Source organism: Argentina silus, assembly GCF_951799395.1.
Source record: "Argentina silus genome assembly, chromosome: 12".
Lineage (NCBI taxonomy): Eukaryota > Metazoa > Chordata > Actinopteri > Argentiniformes > Argentinidae > Argentina > Argentina silus.
This window is the reverse complement of record NC_139666.1, coordinates 8,381,800-8,400,753: the sequence shown is the minus strand read 5'-3', so window position 1 is coordinate 8,400,753 and position 18,954 is coordinate 8,381,800. Positions and strand designations below refer to the sequence as shown.

At 42.0% G+C, this 18,954-nt stretch overlaps 2 protein-coding genes across 3 annotated transcripts; one reads left to right on the top strand and one right to left on the bottom strand.

Moving 5' to 3' along the window:
* Positions 1-385: 385 nt before the first annotated feature.
* nmi (N-myc (and STAT) interactor) lies at positions 386-4,722 on the bottom strand. Its single transcript, XM_083682475.1, has 10 exons — positions 4,610-4,722; positions 4,458-4,503; positions 4,145-4,210; positions 3,888-4,046; positions 3,619-3,735; positions 2,520-2,685; positions 2,136-2,242; positions 1,754-1,940; positions 1,452-1,555; positions 386-1,095 (listed from the first exon to the last, which is right to left on the bottom strand). The coding sequence occupies exons 2-10, from the start codon at positions 4,494-4,496 to the stop codon at positions 892-894; spliced, it is 1,149 nt and encodes a 382-aa protein (XP_083538601.1). The 5' UTR covers positions 4,497-4,503; positions 4,610-4,722; the 3' UTR covers positions 386-891.
* Positions 4,723-4,780: 58 nt separating this feature from the next.
* Positions 4,781-18,809, top strand: parp14rs3 (poly(ADP-ribose) polymerase family member 14-related sequence 3). Of its 2 annotated transcripts, none has more exons than XM_083682474.1 (26): positions 4,781-5,138; positions 5,546-5,742; positions 5,914-5,938; positions 6,029-6,214; positions 6,509-6,748; positions 6,963-7,196; positions 7,342-9,410; positions 9,632-9,743; positions 9,944-10,048; positions 10,134-10,196; positions 10,379-10,555; positions 12,363-12,547; positions 12,658-12,709; positions 12,840-12,944; positions 13,172-13,234; positions 13,528-13,704; positions 14,070-14,242; positions 14,447-14,516; positions 14,617-14,736; positions 15,193-15,255; positions 15,390-15,566; positions 15,788-15,967; positions 16,172-16,840; positions 17,053-17,216; positions 17,351-17,525; positions 17,719-18,809. In XM_083682474.1, the coding sequence occupies exons 1-26, from the start codon at positions 4,967-4,969 to the stop codon at positions 18,012-18,014; spliced, it is 6,249 nt and encodes a 2,082-aa protein (XP_083538600.1). In that variant the 5' UTR covers positions 4,781-4,966; the 3' UTR covers positions 18,015-18,809. The 2 variants fall into 2 exon arrangements, with proteins under 2 accessions (XP_083538600.1, XP_083538599.1); XM_083682473.1 differs by having other exon boundaries at positions 9,941-10,048.
* Positions 18,810-18,954: the final 145 nt, after the last annotated feature.

Below are 18,954 nucleotides of genomic sequence, written 5' to 3'. Positions count from 1 at the left end.
AAATGTATCAGTGTTATTGTGGTGCTGGCAAGACCTTCTACTGTGACAGACAAAAATGTGAATTATTACTTGAGTGATTAAAAACAACCAATAAAGGTCAGCTTGATATGCATTGCAGAAATGCCCTAATCATACAGTTTGTAATAATGGCACAGCACTGACATCTAGTGGCCACCAATTGGTGACAGGTACCGGGCAGTGGAGAGATACTTGAGGCTAGGGAGGAAATTAAATTAAGCAGCCTATAGATTGTTGAACAAGGTTTCAGCCTTTTCTAGCCTTGTTAAAGTCATGCTAACACCAGTGGAAACAGCGCAATGCTGTATACTGTATTTTATTTCAAGATGATCAGACTAACATTAGCAGGAGATGAGGGGCGGACATATTCTTCTTAATCAACTTCCACTTTATTGGTCATAGAATTAGAATGCTTACAATTAGAATGCAAATTGATTGGTCAATCCTTCATTCGAAACCGCAGACATAGAGACGTGATGTTATGTTCAATGTCCCACGCTACAACTCTGAACTCAAGGCATCATACTAGACCCAGTAGTCTTTGCCCTCTCTGATACTATATCAGCTTTACTTACTTACTTACTTTATCTATGGCTTTACTTTATTGGGTTGAGACAAATGATCTCTGGTAAGCAAGACACTTTCAAATCTGCTTGACTAATTGTATTTAACTTTTAATTTGTCCAGAATAGTGTTGCTGAGATAATAATATAATTTCAAGAGAGACCTGGACTAATGCTTTCATTGACCTGTATTGAGCATATACATCTATGAACATAAAAATGTAATATAATAAGGCACTTGATAATATTGTTAACATTTTTGATAAAATGTTTAATATTTGGTGTTCATGTTAGGTGTGATTGATGTCAGCTAGGCCTCCGTCTCAGCAGTGTCTTCACTGAAGAAGGCCCTCAGCTTCTTGCCAGAGGAGAGATACCTGATGCACTCCACCTCCCCGCCATAGTTACTGGGCTTCTGGAAGTGGATCTCCAGGTGGTCCTGGAGGTCCTCCTCATCCTGGACATCATCGATGTCACACAGCAGAACGGTGCGCTTCAGGGCACCGCAGAATGTCTTGAACAAGGGAGGGGGAGGGGTACTAAGTTAAGATGCTACTGATAAGCAAGTGTCAAAGTTCTGCTCTAATTGAGTACCTAGGCCATCCCTCATTCACTCCTCAGGCATGATGGCCGGGGCCACCAACATGCTGGTTTTGTCATGTCCAAATGTGGCAATAAAATGATCTTCGATCTTGTGTCTACAGTGCATAAACCACTAAAGGTTTTGACTCCTGATTTGGAAGCTCCGAACAGATTTGAAAACTCAGTGTAGATTAATAAGATGACCAAATAGGGCAAAGATTAGTTATACTACAAATAAATGATAGGGAAATGAAGGACTAGAAAGTGTTTATCATCTCAGAATCTTACCTGAAACTTCCTAAGGTTGAAATTGTAAACTGGGCCGATGTTCACGTTGACTTCACGGTCGACATCCATACAGTACTTCCTTTTTAGGGACAGGCTCTCAGCAACTAGAAAGACGTAGATAGTATTCACAATTTGAACCCTTCTCTCTTGCTGTTAATATGGAAAGAAGCACCACACGCACACACGTACTGTATGCAGTACGCAAACACACATACATGTACACGCACGCACACACACACACACACGCATGCATGCGCACATACACACTCACACACACACACCATAGTTAATTACAGTTATACCTCCAGTGTTGAGGAAGATGATTTTGCCTGTCCCAGTTTGTGGATCATAGTCCACTCTCTCCACCTCGCCTCCCCCTCTGCTGGGCTTGGAGAAGCTTATCTCCAGCCGATCTCTCATTCGCTCCTCTGCTATGGTGGGTGGGGCATTCGAGAAGCTGATCGCCTTCTTGAAGACATCAATATGAACCTGCACGACAACAACATACCTTAGTTACAGGTATGCAACCTAGCATCGGCAGTGAACTGGTTATGGACAATATGAGTCATGGAAAACATTGTTACAGGTGAAGCAAGAAAGGATGTGGTGAAATGAACATTTGTTAGCATTTTCTTTCATTTTTTGCAAGAAGCTAATTATCTTTAACATCTCGAAATATTGTACCTCAAACTTCACGGAGGGCTCCAGTATCAAGCTTTCGGGCTTCACATGAACCTTGGCATTATCGCAAGTCACCAGGCACCTGGCCATCTTTAGGATCTGTGCAGCCACTGGGGGAGCAGCAAGGCAATATCTCAACACAACACATAAAACATAACTCTGGAAGTGGATATAACACCCATTATCACCAAACAGCATGCATGGGAGAATATAGGAGGATGTGTATTTGTATTTTATTTGTTTACAAATTGGTAATCCTTGAGATACTGATATAAAAAACCTGTGCAGTGCAACACCCACGTGCTCTGTCCTCATTAAGTCATAAAAGGTCAAATGGAGATCTTATAATGGAAGGGTAATGAAACAACGGGAGCTTGGCTCCTCTACCTTTCTCCTCCTCGAAGGTGATGAGTGCCTGCCCCCCCTTGAGGAGCACTGATGGCTTCTGGGTAATGGTGAAGACCCCCTTGATGTGTTGATCGCTGTCCTCCTCACCTTCCTTTATCTCCACCTTGGTGAACTTTACTTTCTTCTCAGGGAGTTGAGCGTAAATCTGGAGCAAAAATAGATAAGTGTAAGTTGTCTGTCCCAGTATTCTATTCTAGTCCTCAGTAAGTGAAATTCATATTGAACCTATCTGTTGTTACAGAGTTGGTTAAAGTGGCCTTAATCAAATAAAAGAAAAGAAAAGAAAATGATATTTGTGACTTATATTGCATACAGTTGTAATTGGAAAAGTGAAATGTTTTGGGATCTTGCTCCACACTCAAAAACAGCAGCAACAACAATTCAATAATAAGTAATAAAAAGTGACAGAAAATGACAATAATATGCCATTTAGCTGACGCTTTTATCCAAAGGTATTTATATGACAGTGAGTGCATACATTTCAGTATATATGGTCCCAGCAGGAATCAAACCCACAACCTAAGCGTTGTTAGCGCCATGCTCTACCACCTGAGCCACAGAGGACCACAATAAAGTGACAATAGTACTAATACAATAATGTTAGTGTGCAATAATATGTGCAATAATGTCAGATGTCTTTTGATCAAAGGGGGGGGGGGGGGGGGTTATTATAGAGCTCGAGTTCAGGGGGGGGTTGAGGTAGTGACAGTTGAGCAGTGGGGGGGGGGGGGGGTGCATGGTTAGTTCAGCAGGCATATGGCCTGGAGGTAGAAACTGTTCCGGAGCCTGTTCGTCCGTGACAAGAAAGAATGGAGTGCTTTAAAGTCATCCCTAAGATGATTTTTGGTCCTCTGTGGCTCAGTGGGTAGAGCGTGGCGCTAACAACACTTAGGCCGGGGGTTTGTTACCCGCTGGGACCATATATACTGAAATGTATGCACTCACTGCAATGTAAGTCGTTTTGGATCAAAGCATCAGCTAAATGGCATACATATATATACATATATATACATATACATACATACATACATATATATATATTTATTTATTTATTTTATAGAGAGGTGTTGTTCCCTACCTTGAACCTCTGCTGAAGTGTGGCAGACTCTGCTTTCTTCGCCTGTAGCTCAGCTTGGCATTTCTTCAGTTTCTCCAGCAGAGCCTGATTTCCTCTCTCAAGCTTTGAGATATCATCCTGAATAACAGAAAATGCAATTCAACCTGAAACTATGCAATTGCAATAACTAAACATCATCTGAATGAATCATCCCCCACTAACTGCCTCGATCTGATCTCTGTAGAATGAGTGTATATTCTTGATTGGCAGTGGACAGGTGAATAACTTACCTGTATCCCTCTTTTTGTTTCACTGACCTCCTCCTGACATTGACCCATCTGGTGATTAAGGTCAGCGATCTCCTTTTGGGCCATTCTCTTGGATTCATCAGTATCCAGTTTTTCCAAAACCAGCCTTGACTTTTTATCCTCTGCTATCTCGAGTTTCAACTTCATAACAATTGTGGAAAAAGCTTTTAAATATACAAAGACAAGCAATAAACAAGCAAACAGACAGTGTATGACTAGGTCTTAGACAATATCTATACCTTCCATTTCTCCAGGTCTCTCTTGGCCTCAGCAAGTTCCTCATCTTTCTCAGATCCGTTTTGTAGCTGTTTAATAGGGAGATAAAACATCACAGAGTAAGTCCCATATGTATGCGTAGTATAGGCCTAGTGGCCGACTGATGTTAATTCAGTGAACAGCACTGAGCGACTATAGTCAACACTGTGCCACTGTTTCCTCGTTCCAGACGTTCCAAGTCCAACAAATCATACGCCTAAGCAAATACATATGGTAACTGGTCATTATTAATAACATGTAAAAGTGAAAATGTATAACAATATTTTGTCGACTTACCATTCCATTCACTGATATATCGTCGCCAAACTCAGCCATTATGTATCTGCGTAGTGGGTAAAAGTAAAACAATTGCGATCAATGACTTTACCACGCCGTTTAATGTTTGCGATCTTATGTATGTATCGGTATTATATCACGCGTCAACTCACCCGGTCAGAACAACTGCAGAACAAATCTGAACGGAAAACCACCGCGAAACGCACCCTTGTTTATTACTTTATGTTCACCCTGATGTCACATGAGTGAATCAAAAGTGAAAGTATGCACAGGGATTTTCCAAACTTACAAAAACAATACATATGATACAGCATATTGACAGCGAGAGCTACGTTTACGTTACATTGCAAAGTGTCTTTATAAAGTGTTAACTTCTAGCTGTGGAATCAGTGCAGGAGTGTTGTTTGAGTGGGGTATCATCTGATCTAAATCAGACTCTACATTTTGAGATAGATATTATCAATAGAACTCGAATCGGTCGAATTCATGTCGACTAACTGGGTGAAACAATGACTGAAAAAACGCTGGTTTTGGAGGGTCTCCCCGACGACCTGGACCGAATTATATCGAAGTTGGATTTGTACTTCAGAAACATAAGACGTTCTGGAGGAGAGGTATCAAAAATACAAAATTACCCAGGAGACAAGAGGAAGGCATTGCTTGTTTACGTGGAAGATGCAGGTAATAATCGAAATTTGTCACACACAAAAATATATACAGTGCCTATAGAAAGTATATTTTTGTCTATTATAACTGTATGCAGTAAGTGACAAATACAATTAGATTTTTGGTTTGATAAGGCTTTATTATCTAGTGATAGATAGATAGATAGATAGATAGAAACTTTATTTATCCCAGGGGGAAATTCAGGTTCCAAGTAGCATACAGACATAGGGGGTATCACACATAACATACACATACAACATACAACATTAGCAGCATTTTATACAGGCGAGGTGCAGTTGTAAATGTCTTTGCAGTTAGGTGAGGTGCAAAAAGGTAAGGCAGACAGTGCGATTATAGCATTAAATACTAAAAACTAAATACTAAATACGGGCTACGTGGTCTGTCTGTCATCCCTTTCCCAGCTCTACAGAAAGTGTTGTCAAAAGGAAATCACGAGGTTGATTTAAAAAAACCTTTTGGATTGATTGAACTTCAAGTGAAACTGATGGAGTGTGTGGAGACCAAGGGGAAGAAGTCAGTTAAACCACCTGTCAAACCTCGCCCCGATTTAGCTAAACTAACTCTCCTGGGGAAATCTGCACTCAACATTGGAAAAGAGGTGAATATTTCTTTCCCAGCCCATAACAGGTTTTATTAGTAGTAGTAGTAGTAGTAGTAGTAGTAGTAGTAGTAGTAGTAATAGTAGTAGAAGTAGTAGTAGTAGTAGTATATCATCATTATTAGATGATATTAAATTCAAACTATGTTTATTTGTTTGTCTGTCATGCAGAAGCCAGCGGCAGAACATCCAACAGGTAAAGTTGAAATTCATATAGTTTATGCAAGAATCGATTAATTTCAATATAAAATAACTTTAATGTTTATTATGTTGGTTTGTACACCAGTTAGTTTTTCAGATCCAGTGAAGGATGAGGATATAAATGCAGACCTGCTCACACTGCTTGTCAGCTCAACTTGTGAGGAGAAAGACATACTTGAATTGTATTTAGGACAGTTTTCCTCAGAGGAGAAAGTCAGCCTGACAAGACATGTAAAAAGCAGCTGGATCCTCAAACTGTCCAATCAGTCAGGTACGGTTTGAATTAATGTTCAAGAAATGTAAAGTCTATGTTCCTACTAATGTATTGTAATGTATTGTTTAGAGGTTACATATTGTTGTGACTATAAAATGGCATGACAGCTGGGTAATACTGGTATATAATAGTGGTAATACTTCCTGGTTACTGGAACACTAAGGCTACCTTTTTAAATTATATGATTTTATATTGCTGATATGATATTGGCTGTCATATCGACTGTTTATGGGCTAATGTTTTGACTCTGCAATTTGAAGAAACATCATGCCTTTGTGTATGCCCTCTCAGATGTAGAGAAAGTCCTAGCAAAGAAGGACCACCAGTATGGAATCTCTGTTGTGGTGTACAATGAAAAAGAGGTGGAGGGGAAGCTGGACCCCAGACGCTTCATCCTCACTGGGTTTCCTGAGAGCTGCAAGTGCAGCATTGTCTCTCTGTTCATTAAGAGCTGTAGCCAGGGGGCAGAGCATGCCTGGGAGACCCTGGATGATGAAGACGGGATAGTGGTCACCTTCAAACAAGACATTGGTGGGTTCACAGATACTATACAAAAAAAGGTTTCTGTGCCTTTTCCCTGTTCGTTTGCCCTTAGTAAATCTGAATCTTTATGTCAAGCTCTATGACTCTATGATCAACTATTTGATTGTGTTATATTCCATTCTATTCTACTCTATTCTATTTATTTCCATTCCACTCAACCCCACTCCATTCCATTCTATTTATCAACCTCTGATGTCCACAGATATAAAATCGTTCCTGAAGAAATGCTCCACCAAGAAGTACCTGGGGATGGAGATTGGGGCCTGTCGTTTGGAGCTGACAGACTCAGTGCTCGTCCAATGGGACATGGGCCAATTCAGTGAGGAGTCCCTCGATCTGTACTTCTCCAGCAAGAGAAGCAGAGGGGGATGCATCAAGTCCATGATCTGGGTTAACGTGTTCAAAAGTATTGTCATCACCTTTGAAGACTGCCATGGTAGGCCAAATGTCATTATCCTCTAGTAGTTATGTTAGATGTAGTACTGTATTTATCTACAGTTCTGTATTCACATTCATCATTAATTATTTGATTAGTGTTAACCCCTTGTTTTCATTAGTGAATGATGTCCCCTTCTTTCCAGTTGCACATAATGTGGCGGAACACAAGCACAATTTCGGCGGGGTGGACCTCATTACCCAGCTGTTCTACACTAGCCTGCAGAAGGCTTTGACAGGACAGACATCCCATCAACCAGCCATCAACACTCACGTGGTCCTTCCTCTCAGTGCGGAGCTCCTGGGCTTCATCAGCCACAACGAGGCACGCAAGAAGGAGTTTACATCTCAACTCTGCAAGGTCCATGCGAGCGTCTCCTTCAACATGGCCACGGATCCCCCTCAGATGGACCTGGAGATGAACATGGAGAAGGAGTCTATGGGCATGCTGCAACTGGGCCCTGCATGGGAGAGGAAGGCCAAGAGAGAGGCCATGGACCTGTTAAATAAATACAAGGAGGTCAAGCTGGATGCAGAGGTGGAGGTTTGGGTAAGAATAGAGAGTGATTGCCTTGGGCTCAGCTCATCTGATGTCAGCATTTCCTACAAGAGCTGCAATGACAAGATAGTGGTGGTAGCGGTGCTAAATAAGGTGAAGACCATTGTGGAGAAGATTGAGAAGATGGTGAAGAAGGCCAGTGATGAGTTGGAGACAAAGAGGGACACTATAGAGAGAAAAATCCCACTGGATTCCAAAGAGGAGCTTGATTTCATCTCTGACCTTGTCTCTGGCAAACTAGTGGATGTGGAATTTTCCAAAGACGAGGAAAGCTTTATCATATGTCTGAAGGGCTTGAAGGACAAGGTGAAAACAGCAGAAGGAGTCATTAAAGAAACCCAGGGAAATGTTGATGCCAAAACACTTGATAAGTCAGTGTCTCTGATGGGGTTCTTAATGTCTCTGGACCTGAAGAAATTTGAAAGGGACCACTTTGCCCAGAACCACATATTGTCTACATTCCTCCATAGTGATGGCTCCCTCCAGATCCTAGCAGAGAAAGATGACCTCCAGAGAGCTGAAGACAAACTACTTGAGGTCATTAAAGAGGAATTCATTGAGCTCACCGCAGAGCAAACCCATGTGACCAAGACGGAGCATTGGAAGGATTTCTTCACCAAACTCATTGGTGACCTTGAATCCAGCCATAACAGTCAAAATGTTAGCATCTCGCTATCAGGGGCAAAGATTGGAGTATGTGGATTCTCCAGTGTGGTAGCAGATGTGTTGAGCAAGATAAAGGATTACCTGGAGAACAAGAAATTGGAAACAGTGGACGTCCCTCTCAAATCAGTCCAGGAAGTAGAGTTTGTGGCCTCTTGCATGGATCTATCAAAGGACCCAGAACTCAAGGCCCTGGGCGGGACTATACTGCCATGCCAAACCCAAGGATCCCCCTGCCTGAAGGTCACAGCAGCCAGTGATAAGATCAAAGAGGCTGTAGATGCAGTGAATAAACGTATCTATACAATTACAACAGCAAAGTATGTATACTCCAAAGCTGGGGAATCCAAAGTCCTGGAGAAGAATGAGGTGGCCATGGCCTTGAAAGCTAAGGCCAAGGATTTGGAATGTAAGCTTTACTTACTGTCAGCGCCTGCTAACTGTCAGAAACTCAGTTACGATATAGATCAGTTTGTCACTTTAACCATTGGTCAGGGTAACATCTCCCAACATGTCTCAGATGCTCTGGTTTGCCCACTGAGCAGCACTGCCTTTGATAACCCAGTCGCACAGCAGTTCCTTCAGTCCGGAGGGCCTGAGATCAAAAAAGTGATTGCCAAGTTCCAGACAGAGAGACAGAATTTAGTGGCAGGAGAGGTGGTCTTGTCAAACCCAGGCACCCTCAGAGCCAAAGACCTCATCTATGCAGTGATCCCCATATGTGGTAGGAGTTACATCCCCCTGAACACTGCAGTCCTGCAGGCTGCAATCAAGAAGAGTTTGATAAAAGCAGACAACACACAGTGTGTCTCTATAGGTATGCCTGCTCTCGGATGTGGCACCTTTGGTTTTCCAGCCAAAGAGAGCTGTGCAGCAGTTATCAAGGCAATCCTTGGTTTGAATACAAGTACCAGCCAACACCTGAGGAATATATTTGTCATAGATTCCGATGCCAAGATTGTGGAGGAATTCCAGTCAGCCGTTGAAGATATGGTAAGTAACTTCCTTCTGTAACTCCTATGGTTAAAGTCGAAACTAAACTGACTAAACTGGTTAAACTGGATTTAAACTGGATCAGACATTATACACCTTGCTATGTACACGATTCACATTACTAGTCAGACCTATTCATTGGTGTGAAGACGAAATGTGCAGCACTTTTTGTAATTAGGTCAAGTCTTCCTGTTTATACCTCCTCCTGCTCTAATGAACAGGGTTACCATCGAACCACAGTGACAAACACAGCACCAATCACTCCTCCTACAAACAGTGCCACTCCTGATACACCTCCACTACCAGTGGCTAAACCAGGGTCAGACCTCAAAGGTAATTTAAAGCCCCTGTCTGCAAGACTTCCAGTTATTTCAAATCATGAAATTCACTAATGATTGAACTGTCTAAGCTTATAAGAAACAAAACACCAAGGACCTATTAATCCATCGTTTATATTTTTCAACTATAATAACCTGTGTTTTAGCATCGCTATACTTTTAAGTACAGTGTAATACCTTTTCCTTTGTCAGCAGTGACTATTGGTGGAGTCTCTGTGATCCTGAAGAAAGGAGACATCACCAAAGAGATTGTGGATGTCATAGTGAATTCTAACAACAGTAATCTAAATCTGGACTCTGGTAAGTGTCTGATTCACTCAGGATGTGGGTATGGACTTGTTTTTGTGGTGAACCTCAAAGGTGAACGTATGTCTAACTTTGACAGGTGTGTCTGGAGCCATCCTGAAAGCAGCTGGGCAATCTGTAGTGGACGAATGCAAAAAACTGGGTATGGGCATGTTTGAGAGGACTAAGTTGTATCATAAAACAAGAAAGTAAAGATTTTCTGAAGTCATACAACTTTCAGAAGTCATACAACTAGCATGATATCATTGTTTCCTCATCTATCACAATATCTTCAATGAACCCCTTCTGTATGCACTCCAATTTGCACGCAATTTGCTTCCCCAGGTACCCAGAAACCTGATGGTGTTGTGCTTACTGGTGGCGGAAACCTAAAATGTAAACACATAGCTCAGATGGTCGGACCAAACATCGCTGCTGATATCACTGCCTCTATAGAGAAGGTCCTTCAGCTGTGTGAGAGTAAGAAAGCAGCCACTGTGTCCATCCCCACTATTGGCACAGGTAAGATGACAACATTATTATTTATTTATTTTAACACAAAATACAATGACACATATAAATAAATACAACACATGTGAATGGGAGGGTGTCTCTTGTCTCTCTCTCTTGTTGAGTAGTTCAGCTCCCACACCCAAACCCACTACCGCGGAGTGAGTGTCAGTACTACGTGTAAGCAATTAAATGTTTGTGTGAAAAAGAAAAACTAATCTCAAACCAAAAATTCCAAGTAAAATAACAGAATAAACTACTGGGTTATTGCTACGAATCTACTTTTAATTACACCTGGAATATACCTGGTGTTTATTGTTAATAGCGTTCGTATAATAGCTCTGTTGCATAAACAGCTCTGTTGCATACACTTTTGTAACAGCCAGTCCCGTGTGTTGGTGCTCGGTTTGAAGCTAAATCTTTTGGCCATAACTACTAAAGTTTGAAGCATATAGCTTGTATCTCAAGTCCTTAAAAAAGCGGTATTTCACTAGAGTGATTCCCAGTGCGGCATTAATTATCTGTATAATAGATGTCAAAAAATGTTGGACATCTATCCAAAGGTTTGGGATATTACGAAGTCTGGACATTACTAAGTTTTATGGTCCAGTTTTGTACATTACCATAAAACAGGAACATTATTTGCTACCTGTTCACCGTATTCTCTCTAACACATTGATAAGATGGTCAGTATAAACTTCTAAAACAAAACTCTTGTTTTTTATGTGACCCATTGCTGTCTCAGATAGAACATTTTCCTTGATCGGCCGTATTATTTCAAGGTTCATCTGGCAAGGTAAGCGACCAGGAATCCATTAAGGCTGCAGGTCGTTAGAGTTAGAGTGGCCTGGCAGTAACCATGAGGTCACTGGTTCTATCCCCAGTGCCGATGGGAGGGAGTGAACCAGATGTCAGCCAGCGACTAGAGGGTTGCTGGCATAATATATGCCATTTAGCTGACGCTTTTATCCAAAGTGACTTACATTGCAGTGAGTGCATACATTTTTCAGTATGTACAGTATGGTCCCAGTGGGAATGGAAGCCACAACCTAAGCGTTGTCAGCGCCATGCTCTACCAACTGAGCCACAGAGGACCACAATGATAACCCCCAATTACTGCACTGCGGTGGACCCTGTGCAAAGCCCCCTCTGTGTGTGTGTGTGTGTGTGTGTGTGTGTGTGTGTGTGTGTGTGTGTGTGTGTGTGTGTGTGTGTGTGTGCGTGCGTGTGTGTGTGTGTGTATGCATGCGTGCATGCATGCATGTATATAACAAACTATGTGTGTGTATCCCGTGGGGGGGTATGCAAAGAGATATTTTCCAGCGATCAATTCATGGACAATAAAAGTATTGTATTGAAAAGAACCCTGCAGCTCCCGAAGCAAAAGGGTGGACTGGGGCTCCCCAAGCTAAAGCCATATTATTGGGCAGCTCAATTGCGAGCAATGACAGTCTAATTACACAAACAGCACAAATAGCAGGTGGCTCAACATGAAAAAAAACGTAACATCAACGTCCGCAATTCCATTCCAGAGAGGTAAAATACAGGGTAGCTCTCTTAATGAAATATCTTTAATTACATTGATTGTATGGAAGGGTATACAGAGACAGTTTCATCTACCTCAGGATACGCCTATTCTCACAAGTGTCAGTGAGATCAAGGATTTTAATCCAGCCGAGGGAGATGCAGGGTTCGAAAATGTGTCACTCTGTTCATCAATTCATTTAAGTTGATAATTGAAACGGAATTTTAAATGATTAGATGACAGTTTTGTTAAAATCACCTTGAATGGCATCATTGTTGTTGTGTTTTGCTGTAGGGAAAGGTGGAATCGAGCCTAAACACTCCATCCAGGCCATACTGACAGGTCTTGAGAACCATACTTCACAGATGGCATCATCTAGCATCAAAGTCATCTTCATAGTAGCCTTCGAACAAACGGTCTTTGACTCCATGCAGGATTATTTCAGCAAGAAATACTGGGGGCCACAGCAGACAAAGCAGGTATATTATTATTATCTTATTGTCTATATTGAACGAATTCAACATATCTCTCTTTCTGTTGTACTGTATGTTCAGTGGATAAGTGTGGACTTATCTATTTATTTGTTTAGGCAAAGGCATCTCCAAGTAGGTCTACGCTGTCCAGTCTTCCCCCAAATCAAGGTTTGATTTGTCTTTGCTGCTCTCAAAAAGTCTTATTTCAAGATTCACAATGTGTAATAGTGATCGTAATAGTATATAAAAGTATATCAACTTGCTAAGTGTATGCTGTTTCGCCCTTCCGCTACCCTAGCCAAGGTCAATGGTGTCATAATTGAAGTGAGGAAAGGTGACATCACTCTAGAGACTGGCAGAGCCATTGTTAACACCACCAACGCTCATATCAACTTAAAAGGAGGTTTGTATGCTAATAAGAAGTATCAAATGGTGCCCTCTACCCACACACTCTCAGAGCACCTAAAAAACAATTGTTACCTCTTTCATAAACTGTATCAAGGGTATTTTCTCAATGAAGTTACAGTACACTGTATCTACCTATGGGATTCTGTGTAACAATGTATACAACTGAAGAACAGTGGGTTTCAGTGTTTTAATCATTAGAATATGACAACTGTTTTTTCTCAGGAGTTAGTGGTGCTATCTTCAGAGCGGCCGGTAGTGCTATCGAGCAGGAGTGCCAAAACATCGGTGAGTGTGTCCATTAGAAATGTGTTCACCTAGAGTATGTCATAACCATTTAGTCTGAGTCTAACCCAGTGTGTGTTTGTCATAGAGATTACGTCGTAAGATTGTAGATATAACGGTATATAATTGTTCTACTGTTATTAAACTGTATCTACAGTGTCTATACGGTTTACATTTCTGCGTCTATGTCCATGGTGCATGTCGTCTGCTTGTTTCAGTATCTCTGTGTGTTTGTGCTGTTTACTTTAGTGTGTTTCAATCTAACCCTGTGTGTGTGTGTTGTCCCGTGTGTGAAGGCCCTCTTCAGGGTAATGAACCAGCAGTGACCAGTGGTGGGGCTCTGCAGTGTGACTTCATCATCCACATGCTTGGGCCCCATTCTCCTGCGGACGTTACGCTGCGGGTGTCCAAGGTGCTGCAGTGCTGTGAAGACAAACAGATCACCACCGTGTCATTCCCTGCTGTGGGCACTGGTAGGTAATGAATGCCCCCCCGCCCAACGGCAAATGGTCCACTCTCAAATTGTCCCCTAGCTCTTACTGTAAATACAAATAAATAAATAAATAAAATTTAAGACATCAAAACTATGAAGGAACACATGGAATTATGTAGTAAACTAAAAAGTGTTAAACAAACCAGAATATGGTTTATGTTTTAGATTCTTCAAAGTAGCCACCTTTTGCTTTGATGACAGCTTTGCACACTCTTGGCAAGGTGTGTCCAAACATATCAAATATAAAATATATATATTTGACTCACTCAATATTCATAGTCCTTATCTTTGATCATTTCTGAAACCACAGCTCATGGGGTTACCTTCTTACCTCTCCTGTAATAGGTGGCGGTGGTCTAAAAGGCACTGAGTCTGTTGGTGCCATACTCCAGGGCATCAAAGACCATCTATCCCAGAAAACCTCCACAGTGCTTAAACTGATCTGTATGATCGTTGACCAGGACACCATCCTGCAGGAGTTTCAGCAGGGACTCAACCAGTGGAAATCAAGCCAGGCGGTATGTTTTGGGAAACATGAATCTGAATATATGAACAGCCCTCTCCTTACTGCTGAAATGTGATCAGCATGATGTCACTTCTCATATTGTCATAGAAACCTCCCAAATATTGTGGATGTACAGTATGATGCTATTACTATTTATTTGGGGGATTACCCAATATGCTAACATTTTTAACAACACATCCCATGAACACTAATCCAGGATAAAGACACCAGTTTTTCGGGGTCTTCCTCTGAGGAAGAGGAAGAGGATGACACCGGCAGTCAGACAGGTCAGTCCGATTCCAGTTCATCACATTGTGTAGACATTCTGCCTGAAGCATACAGAGACACTAACACTTCTTCTATCCTCTGTGACCCTTCTTTACCCAGCTAACACCATTGAAGCAGTGATTGGGACAGTGAAAGTCAAGGTGCTATGTGGTGACATCACCCAGGAGAAAACAGATGCCATTGTCAGTAGCACCACTACTAGCCTCAACCTCAGCTCTGGTAAGCTAACCTGGTAAACATACACAATATGTAGAGCACCCTCTTGTTAATGAAACGTGGCCGTAGAGAAATTCTGCAAGTAAGATTACTGTAATGATGATGTTTCTGATATTGAAGAATAATATCCAATGATGCGTGGGAGAAGGTGGATACTCAAATTGAAAGTTAAATAAAGACAATTTATTAGTCAGATCGATCTGGGACACCACACAATTGTCCAGGAGAATGGTCAGCAGGGAAGTGGCAACTACGAGTTTGCAATCAATTTTATAGTAGGTAATAAACATGAAACCAGGACATAAGGCTCATCTCAGTTAGGCTTGATGCCAGTGAGTCTGACATATTATCAACAGAGATCTTGGGGTGTGGTGCCCCTTGTTGTAAACCACATTCCAAGGGTCACTCAGGAAAATACATTCTAACAGATTACCCTCACGTTGTTCACTGTGTATGCAGGTGTATCAGGGGCCATTCTTAAAGCGGCTGGGAAGACTGTTGTGGACGAGTGCACAGCTCTGGGTAAGAGTTTCAATGGTCCTCTGGAAATGTTACAATTCCCACAGGCACAGTAAAGGGGATCATTGAAAAGAAAGTTGGATTATTTTGTGTTATTGAGAAGTTACCCATGCTATTGCACGTATGCTTAACCCCAGGGACCCAACCCAGCGATGGTGTTGTCATCACCAAACCTGGGAATCTCCCCACCAAACACATCATCCACATGGTAGGGCAGACCAAGGAAAAGAGCATCACCAGCTCCATGCTTAAAGTCCTACAGATGTGTGAAGACAAGAAAATTCAGTCTGTCTCTTTCCCAGCGCTTGGAACAGGTACAGTAGGCACAGGGGGATGAGCCTGTCCTCCGATTTCTGCCCCCACCAGCCTAACATAGGCATAACATTCAAAATCATTGTTGGAAATACCACAGTGACAATTTATTACGTTTGTGACATGCATGTATTTAGAGAAACAGATACACATGACACCAAAGACACAAATATTTATTTCAGATAAAAGCTGCAATGTGTTTTGTTTTTTGTTTCATGAACAGGTGCTGGAAGCCTAGGCGCAGTGCAGGTGGGGAATGCAATGCTGGCAGCAATAGAAAGCTTAGTGATAAGCATCCAAAGGCCATCACTTACAGCTATTCACATTGTCATATTCCAAATCAAGATGATGAAGGACTTTGAGGAAGTCCTGAAGAAATACAAGAAGGTGACTCCCAGGCCTGGTATGTATAAGGGTTAAAGATCATTCTGCAACCAGTCATTCTACAAATCAACCTATAATGCATTACAGTTTAATCATAGGGTATAGCATACTCTAATCTATGGAGGCTTCCTCTTATTGCTACAAACAGCTGTTAAGTGCTTCACCCACAAGTATTACTATCCATATAGCCTGTACCTAATCACTGCTTTATTCACTCCCACAGGATTAATAAAATCTTCAACACACCTCAGGACAACCAGACCAACTCAGCCCAGGCCAGCTAAACCAACCCAGGTCACCCCCACCAAAACCCCCCTGTGTCTGGCCAGTGCCACTGCGGCTGTAACCTTCCCTACCATGGAGGCTGTGGTGTATGGTTCCTCAGCTGCCAGCCTGAACCAGGTGAAGAAGCTCCTGGACAAGCTGTTGTCCGAGGAGTGCACCAGCAATGACCTGAACTCCAGCCACTTTCCCTTGCTCCTGGAGCCAGAAAAGGCGGCCATTGTGGCCCTGAGCAAGAAGAACCAAGTTTGTGTCCTGGTGGCCACCCCGGACAAGGTGACCATCTCTGGGAAGAGGGATGACGTGTTGGCCACTGAGCTCCAGATCACAAACTACTTGCAGATGGCGAGGGACAGGGAGAGCCGGAAGGGCCATGAGAAGAGGCTGAGGGAAATGGTGCGTTGGGAGACGGGGCAGGGGGAAGCCTGGGTAGAGGTGGACTCCAGCCTTAGTTATGACCTGGAGGAGGCCTTGCAGAAGGAACAGCGAAGTTACTCCTACAACCACCAGGGGGAGACATACACTGTGGATCTGAAGGACATGCAGCAGACGGATAGGAAAGGGACCATTACCAGGGTCAAAAGAAACATTCTGGCTGATTCTAACACAGGTACAGTATGGAGAGATCTACTCACACTGTTGAGGTGTATTATATGTTATGTTATTTGAAATCACTTTATAGTATTTCAGTTAACACTAGTTGATAGAATTTGTTCATTAATTTGACAAAACAGTTAAATACTTGATTGTTTCCCTCTTATCAAACTAAGGACACTGCAGTTGCTATTTATTGCTAAATGTATCTTTGCTTGTCTTTTTAAGTTGTTATTCAGCTTCCACCAAGCTGGACCGTAATGGACTCCAGGCATCTGGACATTGTTGATCTCGTCACGACTTCAATGGAGTACAAGAACATTGAGAAGGAATTTGTTCAATCCTGCAAAAACCCAAAGTCTCCCAACATTCTCACAATTACTGTGGTCAAGGTAAAGGAACTTTCCAGAATACAATACATTGTTAGTCATTAATAAAATATGTGAAGGTCAATCATGGGAGCGTTTAAACATAGAAATGAAGTGCTTGTTCCACTGACAAGGTCTCCTTGGCTTTATCCCTATAGATCCAGAGGATTCAGAGCAAAGACCAGTGGCAAAGGTATGATGTGAAGAAACAGGCGTTGGATAAGAAGAATCCCAAAGACAAGAACGAGATTAACCTTTACCACGGCACCACCACTGACATCTGCCAGAGGATCAACACCAATGGCTTCAACAGAGGCTTTTGTGGGAGGAATGGTATGGAAATCTGTTGCAGTCATTTCAGATGCAGTAGCTTATTTAGTGTAACTTCAGATTACTTCAGTGTAATCAAATACTATAACGTTTCAAACCAATCAATGTTTTTTGCTCTTATAAGGTCTCTGAATTTAAAACTGTCCATATGATAACTGTATTGAACTCAATTGAATGTGTTTGTTTATTCTGTCAGCTACTGTGCATGGCGACGGAACCTACTTTGCCAAAGAGGCTTGGTACTCCTGCCACGATGCCTACTCCAAACCAGATGCCAGTGGGCTGAAGTACATGTACCGTGCCAAGGTCCTGGTGGGTAAACCCTGTCAAGGGAGAGCTGGAATGAAGGAGCCAGACCCCCTGGACCCCAGTAACCCCAGTGCTGGCCTGTATGACTCTGCTGTGGACAACCCCAAGCAGCCATTCATCTATGTAGTGTTCTGTGATGCAGGGGCCTACCCCGACTACCTCATTAGCTTCAAGACAGCATGAGGGATATAATCAGATCTTATCATACAATAACGCGACACTGTGATAATACACTGTGACTGTGTGACAATGCTGGAGACTACTCTGTAACTGTGACAAGCAGGCATAAGCCCTTAAAACAATAGAAATATTTCTATTTATGGCTTTTGGGAGATGCCTTTATCCAAAGCGACTTACAACATACATTTATTTAAGTAAGTGAATCATCTATCCATTAGTCATTATAAGATAAAGTAATCAATGCTCAGACCAGGGGCCATTGGCAGTCAAAATGCTAGAAGAATTTTTTTTTTTAACAGGAGAAAAACTAGTACTTACAGCTAGTGGGGGTGAAGAGGTCTCTAGGGTTAGGGTTAGTACAGGGGGGTAGTGGGGGTGAAGACGTCTTTAGGAGGGACTGTTAAGATGTAGCCTGAAGAGATGGGTTTTCAATCTACCGTGGAAGATTGGTAGTGACTTTGCAGTCTAATATACTGTTCTGTTTTCTTATTTTTCTGTGGGTTTAAAAGGTCTTGCATTCCTCTAGCAAACAAATCCGTGTTGCCTTTCCAGATTATAGTTATGTTATGTTTTTTGAGAATATCATGACAAAATCATCACTTCACTTATCCAATGTGAAAGTTAGATTATGAAAATCTAAAAACTGTGTATCACTATGTGCCTCTGTAACCTTTCTCATTGAAAAAACTAGGCTGTGGTATCTACTCAGGACATTGCACTGCCAATACATGTGTGCTGCACATTGGTGTCAATGTACTGTACAAGCACTGATGCTGATCTGACGCAATAAAGTACCTGTGATGGAATTGTTTGACTCAGTGTTACATCCCGGTCAAATACCTGCTCTCACCTTTGAGCTCACTTCAAATTTTCCAATGTAAGGAAAATGACTCCTTATTAGTAAAGCAGGGAATATACAATTACATTGATAATTAAGCTTCAT